Genomic DNA, 25,760 nt, shown 5'->3' with positions numbered 1-25,760 from the left:
AGCAAGTGAAAGCGATGTTTTTGTGACCAGGTGTTCTTTATCAGAATATTAATAATATATATGCATGTATGTGTATATATTTCAGAAACCTAAAAGCTATACTGCAGCAGAAGCAACTCTGAACATCAATCCTTGCTTAAAAATTGACTCATACATTAATAAAGTTTGTCCAGCCACTGAAAACACTTACAGTGATGAATTCTACACCAGGCAAGATGTGATTGTGACTGCTTTGGACAATGTGGAAGCGAGGAGATACATTGATAGGTAGGTGAACCTCTGTTTTTATATTTTTAATCTCTCTGGATTGCAACTACTTAAAAGATTTGATAGCATTTCACTCAGATTTATTCTGCTGCTTTGACAAGATTGCTGGCTGGGAGGAGGAAGGGATTTGTATTCAGGATGTAAACAACAGGCTCTGAGCAACCTGATCTAGCTGTAGGTGTCCCTGTTCATTGCAAGTGTAGCTGTCTTCAGATTGAATTACTTATACATGGGAATATGTACTTAAATTTCAATGTAAAAATCCCTACTTATAAAACGAATTGTAGATTGGCTCTGGTTTATGGTGACCTGATGTAACTTGGAGTAGCTCTTATTTAACCTGTTCTTTTCTTGAGTTTAAGCTTTCTGTTGATCTGAAAGGTGCTAGTCACTGTTTGGGTTGTGCTCTGGTAATGTCTGCAAAGCAGGTGTGGAGATAACTCTGTATCCTGATTGTCTGTTTCTTTTCATATCAGTCGTTGTGTGGCAAACCTGCGTCCTCTGATAGACTCTGGAACCATGGGAACAAAAGGACACACAGAAGTTGTTGTGCCTCATCTGACAGAGTCATATAATAGCCACGTAAGTTGTTTATGACATCAACTTCTGCTGTAGTCCAGTGGTACAGTATGATTCTTTAATTGTTTATGTATCTGTCTGAAATAAGTGGCTTATTTGACTTGTTCAGATTCAGTCCTATTAGGAAGTAATTATTTCCTTGGATTCTGAAGAAAAGCTTCATGAGAAATTAAATTTGAGCAGACTGGAGGTACTATGCCCTCTACCTGCCTGGTGATTGATTACATCTAGGCCAATAATTAAAAGCTCTGTGAATGATGAAAGAAACCTTATCCCCTATTTTGAACAGGTATTTGTGTTGGGGGGGAGAAGTTCTGTAATATAACTCACAGTCTTGAAGCAATGCCTTGGACAAATTTGAGTTCATTCCAATAAGGTCTGAATACCACATAAGGCCAAAGAAGGACTTCCTTTTTGCATGACTTAAGTGCTTGACAAGAAATTGACTGTACTTTTTCCCCCAAAGCTCCCTTCAGAGTAAGAATGCAAGCTGTTTTTTTGCTTGTGGTTTTCTTTCTTTGAGCTATTTTCTGACTGTTTGTTTTGTTCTTGGTGATACTATCTCCAAAGGTAGGCAGGAGAAACACAAGTCTCAGTAGTAGACATTAGTCTGCATGTTTGTACAAAGATGCATATCAGTTCTTTGTAAATGGAGAGGGAGGAAGTTACCCTCCAACCCTTGCGGTTTTCCACAACTTAAGTTCCTATGAAAGTGCTACATTTGCCATGTAGCACTGATGTTGATAATCCTTACAGCTTTACTGTAGGTGATGGGGAAAAAAAAATGTTTCAGGCTTTGCGAGACAGGGTGGTTTTTACCTTGCAAGTGTATGTGAACGTGAGCTGCACACCTTGCATAAATTGGCTGGTAATTACTGTTTCTGTATTAGGATTGAGTTTTACTTCCTGTGTTGTTCAGATGCTTCTTCATAAAACAAAATGTGTTTTATCCTTCTTTGTTCGGGCATAAATAAGCTACCATGTATTTTATAATAGTGGTTGGAAACTTGCGTTGTCTTCAAGTTCTTGGTCCTATCATTGGTAATAAATTTTATTAAGCCTTCCCTCACAAACAATTTCCCTTAAATATAGCGGGATCCACCTGAAGAGGAAATACCTTTTTGCACCTTGAAGTCTTTCCCAGCTGCCATTGAACATACAATACAGTGGGCAAGAGATAAGGTAAGGAAATAAGTTCCCAGGCTTTTGAAGTGATTGTGTATTTGAGAAGGTGAGGTATTTGAGGTACTTAGTGTTAAATGCTGTATTGTTCTTTTTTATTTTCTAGTTTGAAAGTTTATTTTCTCACAAGCCTTCATTGTTTAACAAGTTTTGGCAGACCTATCCATCTGCAGAAGAAGTTTTACAGGTAGGAGAATGTTGCCTGAATAAAATCCGGAGTTTGAACTAATGCTTTTAACATTTTGTTTCCATTTGTGTTAAGTACAATTTTTTTTCTGACTTTGTTCAGATTTTCTGAAGACTTATTTGGCCAAGGCGTTTGTTGATGTTTCATAGGATTTTTCTGTTGTCACTAAGAGCTAGAGTCTCGAGTGTGGCCTGTTTCTCTAGCTTGGGGATTCTGTACATAATACAGAAATTAAAAACTGAGGGGTTGTTAGCAAGAACAGTGAGTATCTTACAGGTGTGCAGTCAGCTGGGGAAAAATGAAGGGAAGATGTACTTTTGAATGAACTTGAACTACCTAATAAATCACACTTAAACACTTATCTGTTTTTGTCTGTAATGGCTAATGGTCATTTGGACAAGGTGGAAGCAGAACAAGTAGACAGCAGCTCTGTGGAAAAACCAGAGGGAAGGGATCACATGAAGGTTAATGTTCACAAAGCGACCTTCCTTTCCTTTTATACCCGCGACTCAATAAGACTGTACTTGCTGTTTGACTTTTGTGACTAATCTTTTAAAATATTTATTTCCTTCTGTATCTAGAGAATAAAATCAGGGGAGAGTTTAGAAGGCTGTTTTCATGTTATTAAAACACTCAGTAGAAGACCCCGAAATTGGACTCAGTGTGTGGAACTAGCAAGAGTAAAGTTTGAGAAGTATTTTAGCCACAAGGTAGGTAACTAGGGTGTGGAAATGGGGCACCTGTGGACTGACAGGACGTGGTATCTTTAAATAAATAATTCAAATCTTTGCATGTGTTTCCTTCTCTTCTTCATTAATAACAAGCTTTGCTTGAAATCTAAAACTGCTGCATCCCTACCTCTTTTTACTGTAGAGTTTTTTTGGGGGGGATTTTTTTTTTCTTAGACTTTTCTATTAACTATTTCCTAATCCTATTTAGGATTCTCCATGCAGTTGGCATTTTTCCCAATTGACTAGGTATCTTTTATTAAAGTACAATACCTTTTGTTATCTCCCACTAAACTTTGTGTTACTCAACTCTTTGTATTTGTATACTTGATTTTTCTTAAAGCTATCAAAGAAAGGTTGGCTGAAATATGAGCCAGTTTTTCTTCAAGTGTGATCCACAATTTTGCTTCAAGTGTGTTTGGGGGAGGATGGGGGGAATTCTGTAGTAAAGAAGTGTATATTAATAAACGTACATCTGTGTCGTGATGACAGTTGCTAGATTTTGAAAATGTTGCTTTCCCAGTTATGAATTTGTATGCCAGAATCCTATAGGTGTGATAAGGCTGGGGAAACACCTGGGACTGGTGAGGTGGTAGGTGGGATTTTCCATTGGGTGACATTGTCATCTTCATCCTGTGGATGATTAAGTCATTCTGTCTACATGTACTTGTGTCTCTAAGCTCTCTTGAGAGAGCACTTACCTGTCTCGATACAGGTATCTTAGATTTTCTTAACTCTTTAAATGACTTGTGGTATATATTGGAGAGCCTCAAAAGATGTGTAAAGGTTTCACATTATTACTAAAAAGGAGATTTTGATTTTGTGATGTTGCATCAGCCTGACAAACTGCTAAAGCCACTCTGTCTTTCCTTCTAGGCTCTTCAGCTTCTTCATTCATTTCCCCTTGATACACGATTAAAAGATGGAAGTAAGTACACACACCTCCGTGTGCCTCCTGTGAATTCATGGCACATGTCATGTGTTGCTGTTCTAGGACTTCATCTTAAGTCTGTCTTCTAACCAGGTTTGTTCTGGCAGTCACCAAAGAGGCCGCCTTTTCCAGTGAAGTTTGATTTTAATGATCCTTTGTAAGTATTGCTCTGCATTTTAAAATACCCTGTGAAGCTCACCCCATAGTAGAGCAGTGGCATTATGGCACTGCAAGTTGGACTGATATTTGTTGGGTACTGGTGCAGAGTTTTATATAGTGGCAGACTGAGTGAACCATCTTAACCAGTGCAGGTAATTTAACTCTGACATGAGATCAGAGGGTGCTATGAGAAGTTCTGACAATGTCTATCTAGCATGAAAAGGCTTAGAACAACACATTTTGTTTACTGTGTGACTAAAGAAATACTCCTCATTCTCTGTGTGGGTGAAAATTAAGATCATTCCTAAGTATTTCTGAGGTGAAGATTTTTATTAATGCATTAGTGTTGTGTAAGATTTTGTAGTTGCTCTCTTGACTATAGGGGTTAAGAAAATACAGTTAATCCTAGCGTTAAATAACTTCACACTCATAAAATGTCACTTAATTTTGGGGAAGACTTCTGAGGACCTCAAGATCTTTATTTTAGACAATGTGTTCTGAAGGTTAGAAATTCTTTATGTATATTTTCAAGATCTCCGTGAATATAGTTGCAAATGTGCACATGGGTAATTAAAACTTAAAAAAAAAGAAAATAATAATAATCTTCTGCTTTAGGCACTATGATTTCATTGTGAGCGCAGCAAAACTCTTCGCTACAGTGTACTGTGTTCCTTTCACAGAACAGGTAATCAATACTGCAGTAGTGTTCTTATTTCATAACCTGAGTATATAAACATAGAGTTCTGATCCAGCATCCAGTTACCTGTCCTTTCCAGGAACTAATTAAAGTGATTCTTAATCTGTCCTTCAGCATGGGTTATTCAGCAGCTGTTTTATATACATATTTGTCTTGATTTGAATTACAAACCAGAAAAATGCATGTGTAGTTTAGGTATTTTCAGTAAGCACTGAAGTCGTAAATCCTTATTTTGATGGACCATTTCCTATGTAATATAATAACTGCATTGAAAAATTTTTTTCAGGCATTTTTAAAGTATATTAGGAATCTTGCTGAGGAGTTACTATTTTAGTTATTATTTTTACTACTTACAGCCTCTTTGTTGCTTGCTTATCCTTTGTTTTCCATGTTAGTCTTTGTCTTTCTAACTGGATCTTCTTGCAAGTCATGTGTTTACATTTTGCTTCTTATGCCCTTAACTACTTCAGGTATTGTGCACATGCTCCCTTATGTGCAATTAGGAGACCCTGGACAGAGCTATGCCATGCAGGTGCTGTGCAGTAAGGCTGATGCCAGGCCAGTCAGACTTGCTGTGCATTGCAGAGCAAAATTCCCAGGAAAATTATCCTGCCATCTGTGCTGCAAACAGCAAAAATCAAAATATAACAAGTGTTTATGCTGTCTTGGAGCGTCCCAATTGTTTTCAGTACTGTGTGAACACAGTATATATGTGACATTTTAGCGTCATATAAAATTTATTGTGTTTTTTTAACACTTAGACTTAATTTTTTAATACCTATTTTTACATGCATCTCTATCAGTGCAGCTAACGTGCTGTATTTCATATATATCTTACATTTTGTACAAATAAATTTTGCCTCTTCATATTGATATGGCCATAGGAGTAATCTTATTTCCCAGAGGTATAAATTCAGCTCAGTTTGCTAAGTGCTAGGCACTTCATTCCTCTGCAGGTCTTGTGCATTGTAAACCTCATCTGAAGTTTCAGCAATGATGTTTCAGTGAAACACCACTGTCTGCTTCTGGGATTTTTTTCGTATTTGCTATTCTTTTAAATGATCCTGCATACAAAGTCTCTTTGCAGAGGGCTTTTTCAGTTGATATAAATTGAAATTGTTTTTCTTACAATAATAGGATTTGTCAGAAGAAACTATTTTGAAGATAACTTCATCTGTGAAGGTACCAGAGTTCAGACCTTCAAACAAAGTAAGTATGATTTTAAGTTTCTAGAAAACATAATCCACACACAGCGTTGCTTATCTCCCACTGCTCTGTGCTTTAATGCTGGTTCGAAATAAACATGAATGAAAATGAATTTTGGGGAAACAAGTATGGGACATAAAGGACTGCTTCAGCTTGATAGATCTAGGGTGTCTGTGCGCCAGATGCTAACTGCAGGGTGGATTTTGGGGGGGGGATTGTGCAAATGACTTTCAGCTTTTTCAGTGCACGCGTGATACTAAGTGAATAAGGTTTTTAAGTTTATACAAGGCTATATTTATGTAATAAAAGTAGAAAAATGTGACTCGTGAGCAACTTTCAAGCAATCCTTGGTTAGAGAAAATTTGTAATTTCTCTCTAGGTAGTTCTATGGAAGTATCTTTACTTTTATGTTTGTTTTTTAAGCGTTAACTTCAAAATACCTGAAGTGTTATTGTGCAGTGGCTAGCATTTGTTACCACTCAGAAGTCATAGATAACATTTCCCAAGTAGTTTCATGTTTTCTTGTCCAGTGTAAATACTTGTCTTGTGAATGCCTGCCTCATGAAACAAAAAACTGTTTTGACATAGAACCACAAAGTGGCTAATGTATGGAAAGATCTCTGGCAGCTGTCTATTCCAATGCAAACATTATGCTTCTCGTTGAATTTTGAGTGCTTCAGTTTGTTCCTTTATCCCCATGTCCTGTCGCTGGGCACCAATTAAAAGAGTCTGGCTCTGTACTTCCTTGCTACCAGATACTTATATACTTTGATCCTGCTGAGCCTTCTCTTCTCTAGGCTGAACAGCACCAGTTCTCTCAACTTTTCCTGATATGAGAGATGCTCAACTGTCCTAATGATCTTTATGCCTCTTGGCTGGACTTGCACTAGTAAGTCCATGTCTCTCATACCTGGGAGGGGAAGACTGCAGGGAACATAGAAAATTTAGTAGACTTATTTTGTACAAAGTGCATGTATTTTATTTCTTTAAACACTACACACTTGCAGGTCGTACAGACTGATGAAACTGCAAGAAAACCTGATCATATTCCAGTCAGCAGTGAGGATGAAAGAAATGCTATTTTCCAGCTGGAGAAGTCTATACTGTCCAATGAAGCTCTGCAAAGTGAGTAGTGCATACTAGCTTTCTAGCTTAGTGACATCTTGCAATTGCACTACATTCAGGTCTTTGGATAAAGCATTTGTTTAATTCTGTAAGAAGTAGGTAGCTGATTGCTAAGCTTTCTGAAGTACTGTGCAGGTAATTGTCCTAATTGCTTGACCTGAAAATTTGCAGGTATCTCATAATTCAGTGGTATATGATTCTCTGCTATGTTACCGTGTCAGGACAGCTGTCCTAACTGTGTGCAGGTACTGGCACATTAAACTTGAAGGAAGGGAGAGATCCTGAGTAGATTACAGCTGGATGTTTTAGTCCATCATGAGAAGACTGAGAGTTACTTCTTGCAGGAATCAATCCAAAATTGTCCTAAATTGCAAAGGCTGATAATTTTCATCAGTATCTTTTAGATATATTAAAATGTGAATTTTTGAATCTTGTTGTGTTTGGTAATATGAAGAAGTCATTGGGCAAGAACTGCATTTGTGCATCTGAAGGCCATGAGGGCTAAAATCTCCACAGCGGAGAGATTACTTTTAGCTGTGGCCCATCCCATGGAGAGTCTGCCCTAGCCTCTGTCTACCATGCTACTGAGTTCATACCAGTATGGTTGCAGATAAACAAAGCTCATAGAGGGAATTCGAATAAGAGAAGAGCTATATGAGTAGAGTTTAATAAGAAACATCCACAGGACCACCCAAAATTCATTCATGTTGTTGAAAGAAAAACAGTATTCTGGACCTCTTGGTAATTCTTGTGTTGCTTCTAACAATAGCCATGATAGGTACTGGTATGGGAATTTCCCCTTCTAGCATGGAAAAGCAAGTACAATTATAAGTTGAGTACTAAGTTCCAGAATATGAAAAATATCTGTTGGAAGTTTTAATTGCCTGTAACTTAAGCTTAGGATGCCTTTGTTTTTCTAATAATCATTTTTGCTTTTTGCCCACGTACAGATGACTTAGAAATGAAACCCATTGCCTTTGAAAAAGATGATGATAGTAATGGACATGTAGATTTCATAACAGCAGCATCAAATTTGCGAGCCAAGATGTACAACATTGAACCAGCAGATAGATTCAAAACAAAGCGCATTGCTGGCAAGATTATTCCTGCAATTGCAACAGCTACTGCTGCAGTTTCAGGGCTGGTGAGTATGCTTCTAAAAATAGTGAATGTAGTATTTCTTTCAGTTACTGTTCCTTGCCTAAAACCACTGCAATCTGGATATTCGTTAACGCTGTGCTGACAGAACCTCATTTAAGAAGCAGGCTTAAAAATCAATATGAATACATCATTGCGATCTCTACTCTAATGGTAGTTATTAGTCTAATATGTAATAAATACTTTTATCTCAAACTTGGATTTTGTTGTGATTTAACCTGGCAGAGCAGGCAGCTGAGCATCACACACCCATTTGCACATTCCCCTGCGATAGGATGGCTGAGTGATTTAGGGGAAAAAAGGTAAAACTCTTGGGTTGTGGTAAGGGTTGAATAAGAACGGTTGTACATCACTTCCCTTTTTCTCCCCACGCTCCTAATTACCACCTGCCAACCAGTGCTCAGCCAGTCTCTCAACTCTCCCCAGTATTATTGTTCAGCATGACACCATACAGTATGAAATATCTCTTTGGCCAGTTTGGGTTAGCTGTCCTGGTTCTGTTCCCACCCATCTCCTTGTGCACCCTGGCAGGATGGTACAAGAGGCTGAAATGTCCTTGACTTAGCGTAAGCGCTGCTCAGTAACAACTCAAACTTCAGTGTAGTATCTGCACTATTTTCCTCCTTAATTTAAATAACAGCACTACATCTGCTTCTACCGTAGTCAAAACTGGGACATATTCTTCAATTTTTCTTGTGTAGCAGTACAAAAGGTCAGTCTGGTTTTAGCTGTAGTTAACCCTCATTGCTTTCCTTTCTGATCCTTTCTGATTTCCTTTCTGATTATCCAGAAAGAGGAATTGAATATCAGTGTTTTGGTTTGTTTTCTGCAATTAACTTTCTAACTTCCATCAGAGGAAATTAGAGAGTAGTGTCAAGAGTAGTAAGGATCTGTTCTATAGTCGTTAACATCCAAGCACCTCAACAGAACTACATGCTTTGTTGGGAGTGTCTAGAATTGGAAAAATTTGGAGGAGTTCCTGCATAAGGAGCAATTTCTCAACAGTTTAAGTAATTTCAGCAAAGTTGGTTTCTATGGCATATTTGTGTTGCATCCTCATATATGATTGAATATGTGGGTTGTACAAAGGCTCATCTCAGCAACACATATTGCTGTTTTGTGGTCTGTTAACTGAATTAGTGTTGTTGACCAAACCTGTGTTTGGTCTTAGGAAACACGTGATTCTTATTTACTGCAGGTTGCTCTGGAACTCATCAAAGTTGTGGGTGGCTACCCAGCTGATGCATACAAGAACTGTTTTCTGAACCTAGCCATTCCCATAATGGTTTTTACGGAAACTGCTAAAGTAAGAAGAACTGAAATCAGGTAGGAAGGATGATGGTAGAAGGGTAGTATTCTGGAAACATGCTATTTCTCACTTAAAACAAGTGCAAGATATGTACAGTTATTAAATTCACAATCAGATCAATACTGTATGTGCACATGTAGCAGAAATATGGTGGAATCAAAGTTCACATTCGAATTCTGATCAAATGTTACAGATATTCGAGGTTGAAGATTGGTCACTTAGTGCTTGTTATCAAGCTCCATTAGCCATTTACTACTAACTGTAACTGAAATTCTCAGTACTGCCAAGGATGTCCCATAATGCATCTCTTGAGAACTGCTTGTTTGGAAATGCAGCTGATACACTCTTCTGTCCTAATTTTAAAACTAGTGGTTTTAAAGGTTAGTTTTGTTTTCAGTGGAAGCTGTTGGTAGCTAGGCTCTAAAAATCTAGATGAGATAAATGTGTCACCTGCTTATTAATAAACATCCTGCATGCTCAGACTGGAACATGTGGTCAGTACAAAACCTGTTTTTCAACAGGCCTGAAAACAGTAAATTAATTACCCAGTACTGTGTTCACTTGGAGTTAGGTTTTGTCTTGTGCTTAGGCAGGTGAAAGAGCTGGAGAAGTGGCAGCAGGGAGGGAAGAGATTAAGATAAAACTGCAAATCATGGGAAAAGGTAGCAATTCTTTGATATATATTTAAAGGAAATGCCCAAGTTCTAAAGTAACAAAGAATCATTCTTTTTTTAAAACAGAAATGGGATATCATTTACCATCTGGGACAGGTGGACAATTTATGGAAAGGAGGATTTTACACTTTTGGACTTCATAAATGCTGTCAGAGTAAGATACCTATTGCACTGGGTTAATGCAAGATGAGAAGATAGAGTTTTCTTGTTTGGGTTATTGGCTTTTTTGCATTTGTCAAATTATTATTTAAACCAGAATAACTCTAGAAAAAAATTATGTTAATGGGAGGTTGAGTCTAAGTAAAATATGTCCCAACCTATTTTCAAGTTCTTTGTTAATCCACTTGTTCAATTGTATATTAATAACACATCAGTGTCCATGCATTAGCATATCTTCTGCCTGAGATCTATGGTTGTCAGTAATTAGTTGTAGTATGAGCATCAGTTGAATCTGCTGGTCTGTGCAGTCATCACGGTCCTTTAATGTGTTTTGTGAATTCCAGGAGAAATACGGAATTGAGCCAACTATGGTTGTACAGGGTGTCAAAATGCTGTATGTTCCTGTGATGCCAGGTCACATTAAAAGATTAAAGTTGACGTAAGTATACCTGGAAAATGGATCTAGATATGTGAGTGCACCTACAAATCATGTTGACTGGTATAACACAAGATTGTGGGTCTGACAGCAGTGTTTTCTCCCTAAGCATTTGCTAGTCATTTATATTTGGGAATTGAAAGTGGGGAATTACTTTGGTGTCTGGGGTAGAAGGTAAATTAACTTAGGTGTTGAGGACAGGAGATTTGCAAAATGCTGCTCTAATTGATGGACGCTAGCATGAGAAACCAAAGAAGTCTGACAATTCTGGGGAGAAATAATATGCTTTGGTTTTAACAAAACAAGACAAACTGATCCTTTTTAATCAGGCTTTAGAACTCATGGTGATATTTATCAACTTAGTTCAGAAAGCAGGAGAAGACATTCAGGAAGGAATAAATGTGTTGGTTGCAGATTGAGATTTATGGTAGTCTCTTTAAGTTGGTGATAATTCCTTCAGGTTGTAGCTCACTTTAGCCCTTTTAAAACTGAAAAGTTTGCAAGGCTTTGCAGTGATGTGTCCTGATAGGAAATCAGATATGAGAGCAGGGTATTATTTTTTTATTGCTAGGCCTTAGCAAAAGGGTAGCTAGATCTGACCCAACATGCCTTATATGTTGATTGAACTTTGCTAGCTCAAAATTTGTCCATCATAGCTCTGCTGGAGTGTATGCTGGTCAGTGCTCACAGACATTGCTGCAGTAAATAGTTGCACTGATCAGTTGTCTGCTAGTCATCTACTTGAGAGAAAGTAGTACACAAATGAGCAAAGGGTTGACTTTGAAGGGGAGAAGAGTCCGAAGTTGATGCTATCTTCAGGGTGCCTGGCATACAGCCTACTTCAGAATAAATTGTTTATATTCCTTCTTATATGGCTGTAATTTTGATTGACTGGAGTCTATAATAAAGTCAGAGGCATGGTTTGAAGCTGCCTTTTTTCAGAATATTAAGAATTTCTGTTAACCCCCACACATTATTCAAGCTTTCTGTGTAGTTACAGCTTTTTTGGGATGCTGTTACAAACAGTCCCAAAAACATTGTAAGATGTATGCAGCAAACTCTGGTCTTGTTTATGTGTTGTTTTTTGTTGTTGTTTTTAAGATGCCTAAAATCTTTCTTCTTGGGTGGCTTATCCCTTGACATAAATTTGAAGTCAGGTTGGGTGAGGCTTAGAGCAACTTGATCTAGTGAAATATGTCCTTGCCGTTTGAGGAGTAGTTGGCTTAGATGGTCTTTAAAGGTCCCTTTCAACAAAAATGATCCTCTGATTCTGTAATATGACAGCAGGCATTGCTAGACCATCTCATTTCAGAATTTCAGCTTCCACTGGTAGCATACGCCTCAGAAACAGGTTTTAGAGATGTAGTTATCACCTTGCTCTGTAACCTGAAATTTCCTCGTGCATATGTATGTGACGTTAATATCTCTGCTGAAAAGAGGCTGAGTTTGTGTTCTTACAAGAGAACAAGTACTTCAGGGATAGCAGCTTTCTGTCCTGCATTCTGAACTATAGCAAGAAGTGAATGCTTCTCTCGTATCCTACAAGGAATCAAAATGAATGTGTTCTTCGAGCCTGCTGCCATTTGAGCTGGCCTTGTGAACTAGTGTTCCAAGGTAGCGAGAAAGTAGTTATGAGACATCTAAAGATAGGTAATGAAAGTGAGATTGAAGTATTTATTGTGCAACTTCATAGTGCTAGCTGTATTTTTTGAGGCTTGTGTTGCAATAATAAGACTATAGAGAGCTAAGAGGGGAAGCAGCTCTGAAACATCTCATGCTTACCTTTAATGACCTCACTTTGTGGTCATTAAAGAAGATGCTTTTCCCCCCTCCTACCTCTTCACGTTCAGAATTCAAGGACTTGAAAAGTCTTAATTTCAGCAGAATCACTTTCCATGAGAACAACACATCTGATATTTGCATTGGAGTGGGTCTCCCTAATAAAGTGCTAAAAGCTGCCATTGTGGATGGACCGAGAGTTTGATCTTACTTCCCAACCAGAATTCTGCACAGAAAACTAATTTTGTCTTGTATCTCAGTAGGATGTCATTCAGAAATCATGTGGGTGAGGATCCCATCTGAAACTGCCCATCTTCTGTTGTTATTTGTACTTGGTACATTTGTACTGAGCACTTGTTAGTGAGCAATCTAGCAGCTCACTAGCAGGCTGAAAAGTTTGTCAGAAGTAGTAGAATGCCATTTGCTGTAGCTGAAAGGGAGGAACAACTTTTGTGTCGACATTAAAAGAAGGCTTGTGTTCCGTTATTGTGGTTTCTGGTAATGAAATTAGTCCTTATTTGGCTCTGAATTCACACTGCAATTCCTTCTTTTATCTTAAACTCTGTTATTCATTTCCTTGTAGGATGCAAAAGCTTGTGAAGCCATCAGCTGACAAGAAGTATGTGGACTTAACGGTATCATTTGCTCCAGAGACTGATGGAGATGAAGACTTGCCAGGGCCACCAGTGAGATATTACTTTGTTCAGGAAGACAATTGATGGTAGAGATACAGAAGTCACTCCAGGACCATGTGTTTTGAAAGGAGTGTGCTAGTTTTCAGCTATTAAAGATGGTACTATCTATTCTCTTTTTTTTGTGAAGCCTTAATTAAAACAAATGATGAAAGTCGGTGGCTTTGCGCTGAAGACAAACTGGATTTGTTTCATCTGTTCCCATTATCTTCAAACTAGTTTGCTCAAAGGAGAATTGGTCACACCACAAGATGGAATGTCCAGTACAGTCCTTACCTTAAAGACAAGATTTATGTTCATTAGTGGGGAGCTGAAGAAAGCAAGAACAGTGGTGAACCTAATGAATTGTCCTTGTGTATAAATTGAGCACTGCTCAGAGAAGAATGCAAAGACTGGAGAAACAGCTATCTTATGATACTCCTGGTGTTCTAAGAACATGTCACATCCATTTCATGTGTTACTTCATTCTCAAATGAGAATTCAGTCTTGGCATCCACATGAGAGATAATCCATTCAGAATGTTTAAACATCCACTTAAAAGCAAATGCATTTTTCTGTTTTGTTGGTGGTGCTCTCTTCTGAACTGTAAGTGATGCCGCGTGTCTTAGTGGCTACTCTGTCAGTCTCCACATGGAAACGTAGGGAGGCAGGTCTTTGAATAGGTGTAAATTGTCATAGCTTCCCTGAAGTCAAGACAGCTGGAGTTGTTCATTATCTGCACTAAGACTATTCCTCGGGGAAAACTGCAGTGTGGGGAAAGTGGAACCCTATCGGAGAGCTGAGTTAAAACTTTGGACAATAAAACTTTGTCTTCAAGAAAGAGAAAATAGTCGGTGTGGTTGAGCCTTTCTGCCCTTACCTAATTAAGAGTACTGAGGCAAGAAATGACTTCGAAAGGAGGTAAAGGCAAACAGCCCTGGATGATTGTCACAGCAAATGCTGTTTCCTTGGCTGCTCTTTCTGGTACCATTTCTTTATAGTGAATGGTTATGCTGTACACCTGTCCACAGCATGAGTCTGAGTTGCAGTGCACTGAATTAGCATCATCTCAGTCTGTTACTAGGATATCTCAGTATAAAGAATATGCTTAAATAATTAAAAACTAATTTTACATTGCAGTGAGGCAGAGGTGCATTACAGAAGCATCTGTAACAATACATTATCTTTTAAACATGAGATAATAAAGCTGATAGTTTGGGTGGGATTGAGGATGGCTTTTTTATTATTATTCCCCAGTGATGAGAGTGAAGTGGGGTTAGGATAAAAACTAGAAAACCTTGCGATGTTTTTAAGTTTTAGAGATGGAGAATGCTCATCTCTGATTCCTCCAGATGTTGCAAAAGGGTGTTGACTACTTAGCCATTTATCCTTGAGCATCTCTTATTAAGATTTAGAGGTATTGTCACATTTAACGAACGTTATTGCTTAGGAATTTTACCTGTTTTTCCTTTCACAGACAGTTATAGCCAGAAACAACGGATATTATGCTGGTCACTTGAACAACAAGATATATGGAACTGAATATCTGGAATCAACACAATTATTTGGGATTTAGTCTCACATGTGGAATATACTTTTGAAGGAATATATAGTTTTACAGTCAATAGAGTTTATAGATCTCATTTTCTAGATAAGTAATAGTGTGTTTTAAAGTAGCCTATTTCTTTAAATAAAAAAACTTGGATTTTTTTTTTAAAACAGGACAAAAGATTACTACATCTGGAGCACAAAGAAGGCACATGCAGACAATAAGTTTCCACTTTAAATAACAACTGCAATATGTTTGCCTGTGACAATATTAGAGCCTAAACTAAAATTGCTGATTATTACTAAGGATCACTTACTTAAATGGTCAGGTTAAAACAAAAGCACTGTCACCTCTCACAACTATGAGCTGGGGAAAAAAATGAATTTCTGAGTAGGTACACAGTCTGGTGCATTGTTGTGGTGCTTAATGTGCTCCTACTTTTGAGGTATGCATCAAAGCAAAATAGTATTAGTCTCACTGTTTTGCTTGAAGGCCTCCTTAAGGTCCTCAGATAAAGTTAACAGAATGACTCTTACTGATGACAGTGCATACAGCTTTGTGAGACCCTTGCTGAAAATTCCACGTGTAGGCTGGAGCAGAACTGACAGATACTGCTCTTATTGAGTGTATGTAGGATATGTGTCCATTCTGCAGATGGGTTCTTCGCAATTTAAGATAAAACTGAAAAAGCAAATCTCCAGATACTTCTAGCGGACCTTTAAAATCTTCTGAATGTAAGTTAACTCAGATAACTTCTTAACAAGATATTACCTAAGGGAACTTCATACAGAAGTGTGCACGTCAAGTGGCTCTTAAAAAGGTTTTTCATGTTTCGAACTGAATAGCTTTCTGAATAGCTGATAGCTGTGTTGTAAATGCATTCACTCATGTGAAGTGAGCTGATTCAGTGAGGATTTGTTTGATGCAGCCCATTTCTCAATCAAGTACTACTTTCTGCCTGCATTTCCAGCAAGTGTTCAGTGGGCTCAAACTGGGCAAGTGAGCTGTGGGCTTGGGGGATTTGTTCTTTCCAGATCTGCACTGTTGTCACTACTGGTGTAGTGCTGCCAGTGCAGAGGTGCACTACATCACCTGGATCTCAGAACTGCTTTTTGTCTTTGTAGTGAAGGCTTGTGAGTGTCTAGGACTGATGCTGTATTCTTATGCAGCAGCTGGAACAAGGGATCTCCCTGTTACAGTGAGATAGTAACTACCTTTGTGCTCAAGTACACTGAGTAATCCTTCAAAATATTATTCTTTGCAAGAGCAGTTGATTTACAAAGATTAAATTTAATATCTGCATTAAAGATCTTTCTCATTCAAATGCCTTTTTACGCTGGTTTTCCCATAATAAAGAGCACTGGTTTTCCCCGTAAAGAGCGTATTTTCGTTCTCCCTTTTCCAAATACATGTGGTGAATTTGTGAACATGCTACAGTTCTAGCAAATACAGAGGCACCTGTGACACCATGTCACAATCTCACATCCTGAAATAATACAAGGTTTGTATATAAATCTAAGTTGCATCAAATAGAAGCGAGGGTCTTGGGTAAATTGACATTCATAGTCTTTCCTTCTGTCTTTAGAAATGTTTTGTCTGTATAATAGTCATTTGAAGAAAAGAACTGTATTTCAACCAAATGCAACAGGCTTAATTCTACCTGAAAGGTCTGTCCATCCCTGTTAATTATCACGTTCTATAATTACAGAAAATAGGCTTTGCTTCAGTACAGGACAGCAATCTGAACGTCCATCTAAAGCGTGATTTGACCAGATAGCTTTTGGAAGTTTATTTTAATAAATGTGTCGTCTGATGAAATAGCTAGAGCAGGTGTTTATCCATTGTGTGGAATTCTTATTTAGGTTCAGTGTTAAACCTGTCATGAGTTACAGCAGTGATAACCACACCAGCAAAAATGTCTTCTAAGTAAGTGAATCATCTTGCATGGCAATAGTCAGATACAGTGCGTGGCATGCTTTAGAGGCTTAAAATACTAAATTTTGGTCCTGCTGCTGACTATTTCAGGCACTTGTTTTGAAGGCTGAATCTCCAGTTTCCCAGAGGATGGATAGTGGCTCCTTTTTGTACTTCTGTATTTCATCAGGATTTTTCTTGTGTTTTGCTTTCAGAACTCTGGTCCATTTGCAGAGCCTCGTTGCATGTCTGCGTGATGAAAGGCTTCAGGTTCCCATGGGTTTGGATCACAAAGTAACTGATAACATCCTGAAGGCTTTTAACTGTCACCTGTTTCAAAAACAATAACAACAAAATAAACACCACCAAACAAAACATACTGCATGTGTTACAGTGAGAAGGCATTTTTGAAAACATGCTGGCAGTGTCTAGCAGTGTTTTTCAAACAACAACGCTGAATTTACATCTAGCATTTACATACTGTGAGATCTAGGACAGCTCTCCACAACCAATGGTAACAACTTGAGCTTTGAATACTCAACTCTTTCCATCAAATGATGGAAAGGTATAGATAAAGAGGTTTAGTTCTGTGTGCCCTTCTGCTCTTCAGTGATATGGCTGATGGTGTTTCAGCAGGTAGTTTAATTGCAGATGGATGTTTCTGAGGACATTGGTAAAACAGTCTCAGGGAAAGGGATGGGGAAAAAAACACTTTCATAAACCACACAATGGGGTCCAGGCACCCTTGACTACACCTCAGTTAAGATATACTTTCATCTTTCAGAAAGTTTCAAGAAGTCAGCCATCACAGGAAAGCTGTGCTTTGCCTTTCTCAGAGAGAAAGTGGCAGTTTTATTCAGTGATGCTTTCTGGATCTCTGCATTTTGAACTTCCTCTAGCTGCCACGAGAGCTCTGCTTTTTAGATTTAATATTGAAGACTGAGTTGAGAAAACGTGAAGCAATCTTGTTTTGTGGGTGGTGGTTTGATTTTATTGTTGGTAGAAGGAGGAAGAGGTGTAACATGGGTGTTTTTTTTTTCCTACTATCCTAGTTCTTAAGCTTATTCTTAATGATTAGGTTCGTTACATTAACGAGAGGCAAAATATCTGTATACTTTATTATTTTTTTTTCCAATTATAGTTAGGAGTTGACTGTAGCTTTTTTAATGTTCTGTGAAGAAGCAATTTTTACACCTGCTTAAGAATCTCCAGCAAGGAAATAGTACATTTACCTGTCTTTCCAATTCAATAATGTAACTTCTTTCTCTGGGTATCACTCTGTAGTGCTTTATGCATGGAGCACTGAAAGGAAATGAAATGTAAGTCAACAGTCTGCTAGAAATGAAATACCTTATGATGTACTGTTGTTGTCATTATGAATTCTTCTGCCCCTGCAGTTTGTGTGCTTTGCAATATCCCCAGAGCCTACTGAAGTGTGTGTGTGGCAAGGTGAGGCTTTTGCTCTCCTAGGAGAGGAACACTGGGATTTGCAAATATCATTCCTGGTGTTTCAGAAGACTTGTTCTGAAGCTCTGCAAAGCTGGAATGTGGCAATCCAGTTAAAATAAGGTGATTTTAGATCAAGTTACTGTTAGAAAATATTTGTCTCATTTTCTTTTGCTCATTTTAGAAAGAGATATGGCCTGTTCATTTTTATTCTCCGTGAAGATTTCTTAAATTGAGCAGCCGTTTCAAGGGTAGGCAGCAGGTGGGAACATTGTTCTCCTAAGGAAATAGACTTTTGGTGGCTGATCTGTAGTGCTTTTTTTTTTAATCAAGCTGACTGTGGAGGAGGAGAGGATTAATAGATTGGTCTCAGGCCCGTTCCTGCTCACCCACTATTCTCAAAGTAGTCTGAAGGAGAGGCGCATGCTTCACACGTATTTAGGTGGGTATTATAAGTTCAGCTTTCAATACAGTGCATACTACTTAAGAACGGGGTAACGCGTTATGGAAACAACCTACTTCAGCACATGTCGGACAGTGATTGCATAGTTCTTGCTGTCACTGCCAGGACGTAGGATCAAATTCCCACACAATGGGTTATTTTCTAACATCTCTATTGCTTCTTTCCGAGATACTGCATAGAAGCACCTGCATAGAAAAGGAGAGGAGAAATAGCATGGATGCAAGTTACACCAGCAAGGCCACGTTATTCTCAGCTGTGCAAAGAAATGTTGTCTACCGGGTTAATGCAGTGTCAGGCTTATCCAAGGTAATTAGCCATGGCTGCCAAGGGGCATGACATCTGGAGGATTTTTGGTGATTAATGCTATTACCGGAGAGCAGTGCTTCACTCTTCTCAGAGAGAAAGTGGCACTTTGGTTCAGTGTGATGCTTTCTGGGTCCTTGCAAAGAGTGTGAAGACCTACCTTGAATTTCTCAATGGTAATCAGTATGTTCACAGAAGGGCAGATACACCGGTCCAGCATGTGGCTTTCTAAAAGGTTTATCAAGTGTAGCAATATTCTACATGCAGCCTTTTCAAAACAAAAGGCGTTGTAGAAAAGCTGTAGAAGTAAAATTTCTGTTATGAAATCTCTGTAAAGGCCTTAAGGTAAATTTTGTTCATTGAAAATTTTAAACCTTTGTACAATAGTTGAATTTTGAACCTGTTTATGAAAACAATACTTGGAAAGAAGAAAAGAAGGCTCTCTAGTTGGACTGAGCTTTGCGTATTTCAGTTAGAACTTACGCTGGCATAGTGGTCACTGTACTACTGTAGTCCTTGCTGGGAAGGCTTTCTTTATTCTGGGATGTGCTGGAACAGTCATTAAGCATAATCCTTCTTTTCTTTTCTTTATCTAGCACTTCATGTATTTTTCTAAGTTGTTCAGGTGATAACGACTCATCCAGTGGAACTGACAACTGAAAATGAACAGCATAGTTGAAAATTAAAGACTGGACAAATGTGAGCAACTGTTTTCTGTGTGCAAAACAGAGTGCAGAGTGCAGCTGCCATGTGGTAGTCTTTCTTACCTGCTTGGTTAAAGCAGATACGGTAATTTGGAAGGTTTGTGTATACTTATGTTTTGAGTAAGATGCTGCACATCTGTTTTTGTTAGAATAGCAGAATAGGTACACACCTGTATCCTCATTTACCAGAGATACCCACTAACAAAAGTTGAAACAATTATATTTTGCTGTTGCTACACTGTGAAACTTAACCTGTTTCACTTCAGCTTTTTAAGCGATTCAGCTACACCAATGTAAACTCACCTGTGAACAAACTTTTCTCCTGAACGTTATTAGAGACAGTCTTGCTATTTTTGAAGTGCATTTAATATTTAAGGATGGGTTTACTTGAAATGATTATAATACAGTTATTTCACAGTAATTACTGGTGATCATTTTAAAAACATGGACATGACACCCTGGACTCTCAAGCATTGAGAAAGGGGAGAAAAGTAGTTCAGCAGTCTAAAGAGACTGAGGGGAAATAAATAAAGCCAGAGCTAGAATAATCTAAGTTCTTTATTTCCATTTTTAAACTATTTCAGCTAACGAAACTGCTGCAGGTTTTGACTGCTAGACTAGTAAAAGGTGCCCCAAAGGAAGAACAATGCTAGCTGTTCAGAATAGGGAAACACTGGTTCCATCTCTTCCTAAGTGCCAGCTGGATGCTGATAGGAAATGAAGACTTTTTGTTTTTCCTGGTAGAGTATAAGGTAGGTCTCAGTGGGTTCTCTCAGATGTGCAGTTTAGTCATTCCTTTCTTTATTTCTTCATCCCTTGTTAAGTATTTATAGATGCTGTTTTTCTCAGCACAGGCTCCTTTTCTCACAGGTGCAAGGAGGTGGACTTGTGCAGATGTCTCTCCTTGCTAATAGTGGACTGGGAGCTGTTTGGATACCATGGCAGAGGAGCTGAGGTGAAACAAGCCTGAATTTTGCTGTCTTTGAAGGGAGGGGCAGGCATGTTAGTTTGTGCAAGCACATTGGAAACAAGGCTTTAAGCCAACTTGTTGCATATATGAAGATAAAAAAAAGCCCTTGTGTGCTTTCAGTATTGAGTGAGATACAAAACGGTTCCTTTACCTTTGTTACGGTGAGAATAAAACCTTTCCATTCTTTCCCATATTCACAGTTATCAGCCTAAGGGAACAGAAATTGAATATAAGAATGACTACAGCAAAAAGAAAAACAAATAGTATTTTCATGTAAAAGCTCAGATAACTTTCACGTATTTAGAAATGCTTTGCCTGCAAATAAGCCTCCTGTCAAACTAAATCACACCCTCTGCACTTCTGCTACTCCACATTCAATTATTGAGGGAGGATAGAGGTGGGGAAAATGAAAACTCATGGGCTTTTTGGAGTAAATGGAGTGGGTTGTATTGATCTAATAGGAAGGCCAAGCTAAGGAGATAGATGAGTCTTAGTTGTAAAACCTTGCAGGTAAGTCCCTGAGATCTACAGTCTCTAAGCTTTTGAATGAGGGTGAGGCACTGGTCAGATATATTATTGCCCTTTTTATATTACAGGTGACCTGAGTCTGTCAGAAGGGTACTTTCTGCTTTTTTTTTCTTGCATATTTTCTTGTTCAATTCTTTGCTCACTTTAGGTTTCCAGATGCTCCAGAGAAAACTGTCTAATGCCTGAAGGAGGATTTTCCCTGGTGTTAGGTTCGTTAGTGCTGCCTCCTTCCTTGACTGCCCTTTTGTGCTTGGCTGTGGGCTGTCTCAAGAAGAAAGCTCTACTCCCACCTAGAGCACTGAATATCAAAAGGTGACAAGGTAGAGCACCAAGGGGTTACAAATCACAGGCTTTCTTTTTTTACCTTCACTTCCAGTTTTTCATTCAACAACATCAGGATGAACTGTGCAGAGTCATTTTCATCTGGATAAATATTGGTTACTGAGGTCAAAGCTGATATATCTAGTTTATGTGAGTACTAAGGAAACAAAGAAAAGAAATGGCACAAGTTGAAAAATTCTCCAAAATGTAGCTGTTCTTCAAATAAATTTGTTTAGAAGAAAATACTGGGAGACTCTATTTTTTTGGCAGATGTTGGGTTAAGTTTCATTGAGAGACATTTCAAAGTTCTTTGTTTCTGCTTACAGAAACTTACCACGTACAACATGCTTTCTGGATTTTTTCCTTTCTTCTTAATTACACATTAAAGACAAGAGACCTCCCCAAATACTTGCTTTCTCACTTCAGCAAAACCCGTAGCCACAATCCTCCATTGGTTATACCAAGAACATTTTTCTCTGCTGCACAGAGGACTACACATCAAGATACAGTTTTTACCCTTGTGCACAACAGGAAGGAGTGTGCAATAATGTGCAATAATGGAGCAATATGGATACATTTTTAGCTCAGATATCAAAAAAATCTTCCTTTTTGCTTCGATAAAACAGATTAACAGTATTGTTTGCTTCACTCTGGCTTTAAAAAAAAAAAAATCAGCCTTCCTGTTGCTATGTTGAGTACTGGACTGTGTGGGTGAGGAAGGAAGGGGGGCAGAGAGGTGTCTAGAGTACGTGAGGACTGATTAATGAAAATAACTGAAGTACGTAATCCACTCTACTATTACAAAGACACGTTAGCTACGTGTAGCATGTAGATGTTAAATGCTACTCACCTTTGGTGCCTTCTTATCATTGTAAAAGAAGAGCGTGGTTCCTCTCAGTTCTGTCCAAAATAGTCTAAATTCCTGTTACAGAGGAGGAAGTGTCAGTTCATCAAGACAATCTTTTTCATTTCCATAAAGTGCTGAAAGAACTGCTACGAAAATTGTCATTGTGTGCTTTTAAATCAGTGTTTTAAAGATCATTAAAGAATAAGTAGTTATTTGTTTTCTATGCAGCTTATGCAAAATGAAAAAAAAGTTGACTAGTTTTTTGCAAGGTAGAAAGATGCATATGCTCTATGCTTTGTTGTCTAGTATCCTGGCATCAAACTAGAAAATTTTAATTGTAATGAATTTAAGTGTTTTTAATATTAATCAATTTAAAGATGGTAAGAAAAATATATTCAGTCAAAGTGTCTATTTGTACATAATTTTGATCTCACCAGTTTACTTGCTGGACAAGTAAAGACAAGATAGGGGACAAGATCACGGAGCTTGTGAGTAGTCTGACCTACTAACTACGCTTCCTGTATATGAAGTGATATTTTGCGTGCTTTGTCTTTTGAGTTATGTTCAGTAGCATTCATAAATCAGCATCGTGACCAGGTAAATATAATTGTCTCACTCTTCTTATGGGTTCCGAAATATGTTCATGCTCAAGTGAGGTGAAAGATTTCTGCATTTTTCTCAAATTTTTTGTGACCAGTACCCCAAGAAAAGTAGCTCTTAAGGGACTGGAAACACAAAAGTGTAACACAGTTCTGAATGCTGTTCTAGTGTTCAGTTTCCTTACTTGTCGCTTGTTTGTTTATCTGGGGGATGTTTGGGGATTTTCTTTGGCACAAAGTTGGAGATATTCACAAAAACTGAGAAAGAAATGACTTAGCAGATTTCACAAGTTATAGGAATTACAGTAAACAAATTTCTCCTGGAGTATTCTGCAGGAGATTCTTGCTCCCTGTCCTGCAACACCTAACTAGTCTTTCTGGTGGTTTCTGTCACACTGCTAATGTCAGGTTCTCTACAGCACTCCGCGCACTGCAGTGCACTGCGAAGTTGTGAATGTCCTCATTAAATCATCTGTCCCAAGCAAGTAAGTGAAGTCAGTGAATGCTGTGTCCTGGGGCTGGATGTCATGGCAAGCTTTTGGATTGCGCCTTATAGACTTTGTGCTCTGTGGAGTAGCAGTTGCCCAGGAACATTTCCAATTGTTTCATGCATTCAAAAAAAATGTATTCAGACTTTTATTTTTTCACTTGGATGTCTGGTTTCTCATAAATGATAATACACCTTGCCCATCTCGTGTGAGTTTCCTCAGACTAGTCTGTATTATTGCTATGCCCTGTTACTTTTTGCTATTTCATTATGGTAGTTAACCATATTTCAGAGGGAGGGATTTTTCAGGGAACGAAGAGGTTTTACATAGAAGGATATAAATAAAGGACTGTAACAAGGAGTTTATTTAAACATGAGGGTATTTCCATGCTACACTAAGGCAAGGTATTGAATATTTTTTAGTGCTGCAGAAAAATGAACAGCTTATCAATTGTCTCCTTTTTGTTTCTTGGAGTTTCTGTTTTCTCTGCTACTAGCTTGTTCCTGTATTTGTGAGCCACAGTGTTATTTTGCTTTCTTGATTATAGTGCATAACTAATTTTCTCTACTTTATGCATCTGCTTCCACGGAGGTGTGAGTGTAGGTATGGTCCCTAAATGTTGGAATTGTCATTATCAAGTGCTAAAAAAGGGCAATTAGCTTGATTAAGTCCATGCTCTGAGCATGGTAGCACTGATTAAAAGGATGTGGGCATTTATCAGTTTGGGTTGTAAATAATTATCCTGGCTCAACGAATCACTATTATTATGCTTTGCAGGTAGTCCACCTGTGTGGAATCATCGGTTCATTGCAACAAGAAAAAGGAGGCACAGCAGAGCTAATACATATCATGGTGGTGGGGTGCTGAAGATTTCAGGATGGATACTCTTCTCCAGAAAACAGATCATACGTTGAAGCAATATAACCATCCAAACTGTCTTGGTATTTAAAGTACTACATTAGCTTTTTGCTGTGATGGTAGCTATGAAATTGGTCAAAAGCAATCCATATTTCAGCAAGTATGTGATCATCATAATATTATAATTCAGTAGATAAATTATAATGGGATCCAGGAGATACTAATGGTTACCTTGTGAAACTTGTTTTACTTTTTGTTTCCTCAAGTAATTTGAACAGAGATGAGATGGAAGTGCAAATTAAGCTAGGTATCACTATTTGAGCACAACTATTTGCGTCGGCCAGCACCGAGAAGCATTTCCCACCACTATCAGCAGAGGATTAGCACCTAGCAGTAATTTTTCCGAGGAAATGCCCAAACACGTCAGCTTTGTGGGCTGGTGCAGCTTACCTGGCTCTGTGAGCACCGGACTGACAGGTAACCTTGAAAGTACAAGGGCAGACCTGTGAGCTTCTGTCTCTCCTGGGAGATTCGTCTGGGTGCTGCCTGAGGGGCTTCTGCAGGCTGCTCCATGCTGCTCCTCAGCACCCTCTAGATACCAGTTCTGCTGTTTGGTTGTTGGTTTCTTCTGCCTGTTGTTTGCTTTTAAATTTTTTTTTTAAACCCCCCCCTTCCACTCCTGTGCTTATTTGCTCTGTGTCAGCCTCAGCCAGAGAGCTCATCCTGGTGAGGGGAGGGGGAAAAAGCAACACCTCAAAGAGGAAGTCTCAGTTCTTTGCTTTTAGGTCAGCAGATGTTTCGCTCAGTGCGTAATCCTCAGGGGAACCAGACCAAGTGGATTGAAAGGATCTTTTCTTGGGAGCGTGTTTCTTGGTTTGCTCAAAGGTAAGCATCCAGCTGGTACTGCATAATGGCACAAGCCTGCATCGTTTCTGTCAGCAGTGTCTGCTGGAGGTGGTGGCAGACCAGCCCTGCAGGCAGGGAGACTGGTTTCTAAGTGGCTTTTCAAAGATTTCCTTGGTGAATGTGTTGTAATGTTGAAGATATCAGAGTTGGAATTTCTATAGGATATGGTATGCCAGCAGTAATACTGGTATTAAGCTTACAGTTGTGTATGGCTGCCCAGGATAAATCAACTTTGTAACTTGCATGTGGGAAAAATATTTTTTTCTTTCTGAAAGAGGTGATAAATTAAAGCCTTAAAAAAAAAAAAAAAAAGTGAAAGGAGAGGGTTAGGAGTGAAATGTTGGCCTTGCTGAACTGAGGGGTGATGTTTCCATCATTTTCCCACATTTGTTTCAATTTGTTTCTGACTTTCCCTATAGTATTTAAGAAGGATAGTGATGACTGCACTTGGCATTTCCTGCTTGTTGCTGCTAAAAACAAAGCTTTTCTCCAGCCAAAAGGTCATATGCTGAGTAGGTCAGGTCCCTCATTTGGTTAAAAAAAAAAAAAAATTACAAAAAATCTGCTTTGAAGTTTTTAATTATCTCATCAACCTGTTCTCAACCCTAGCAGGTTTG

At 38.4% G+C, this 25,760-nt stretch overlaps 2 protein-coding genes across 4 annotated transcripts in view; one reads left to right on the top strand and one right to left on the bottom strand.

Moving 5' to 3' along the window:
- Positions 1–15,910, top strand: part of UBA6 (ubiquitin like modifier activating enzyme 6) — a 31,913-nt gene extending 16,003 nt beyond the window's left edge. For 2 of the 3 annotated variants that reach the window (XM_031596821.2, XM_090139131.1), the window contains exons 20-34: positions 86–267; positions 744–849; positions 1,939–2,028; positions 2,135–2,215; positions 2,797–2,925; positions 3,820–3,871; positions 3,968–4,031; positions 4,649–4,718; positions 5,868–5,939; positions 6,944–7,061; positions 8,012–8,205; positions 9,418–9,545; positions 10,269–10,356; positions 10,706–10,800; positions 13,160–15,910. In XM_031596821.2, coding sequence (XP_031452681.1) covers positions 86–267; positions 744–849; positions 1,939–2,028; positions 2,135–2,215; positions 2,797–2,925; positions 3,820–3,871; positions 3,968–4,031; positions 4,649–4,718; positions 5,868–5,939; positions 6,944–7,061; positions 8,012–8,205; positions 9,418–9,545; positions 10,269–10,356; positions 10,706–10,800; positions 13,160–13,295 — 1,605 coding nt within the window. In that variant the 3' untranslated portion in view covers positions 13,296–15,910. The remainder of the gene's footprint in view (positions 1–85; positions 268–743; positions 850–1,938; positions 2,029–2,134; positions 2,216–2,796; positions 2,926–3,819; positions 3,872–3,967; positions 4,032–4,648; positions 4,719–5,867; positions 5,940–6,943; positions 7,062–8,011; positions 8,206–9,417; positions 9,546–10,268; positions 10,357–10,705; positions 10,801–13,159) is intronic. The other variant, XR_004167408.2, reaches the window with a different exon arrangement.
- Positions 15,911–15,912: 2 nt separating this feature from the next.
- Positions 15,913–25,009, bottom strand: STAP1 (signal transducing adaptor family member 1). Its single transcript, XM_031596825.2, has 8 exons — positions 24,688–25,009; positions 22,296–22,367; positions 21,489–21,602; positions 20,748–20,804; positions 19,406–19,578; positions 18,676–18,804; positions 17,943–18,012; positions 15,913–17,040 (listed from the first exon to the last, which is right to left on the bottom strand). The coding sequence occupies exons 1-8, from the start codon at positions 24,808–24,810 to the stop codon at positions 16,897–16,899; spliced, it is 882 nt and encodes a 293-aa protein (XP_031452685.2). The 5' UTR covers positions 24,811–25,009; the 3' UTR covers positions 15,913–16,896.
- Between the last annotated feature and the right edge of the window lie 751 nt (positions 25,010–25,760).

This window comes from Phasianus colchicus, chromosome 4 (genome assembly GCF_987193195.1).
Source record: "Phasianus colchicus chromosome 4, bPhaCol1.hap1.1, whole genome shotgun sequence".
Taxonomy (NCBI): Eukaryota; Metazoa; Chordata; class Aves; order Galliformes; family Phasianidae; genus Phasianus; species Phasianus colchicus.
This window is presented reverse-complemented; position numbering and strand designations above follow the sequence as displayed.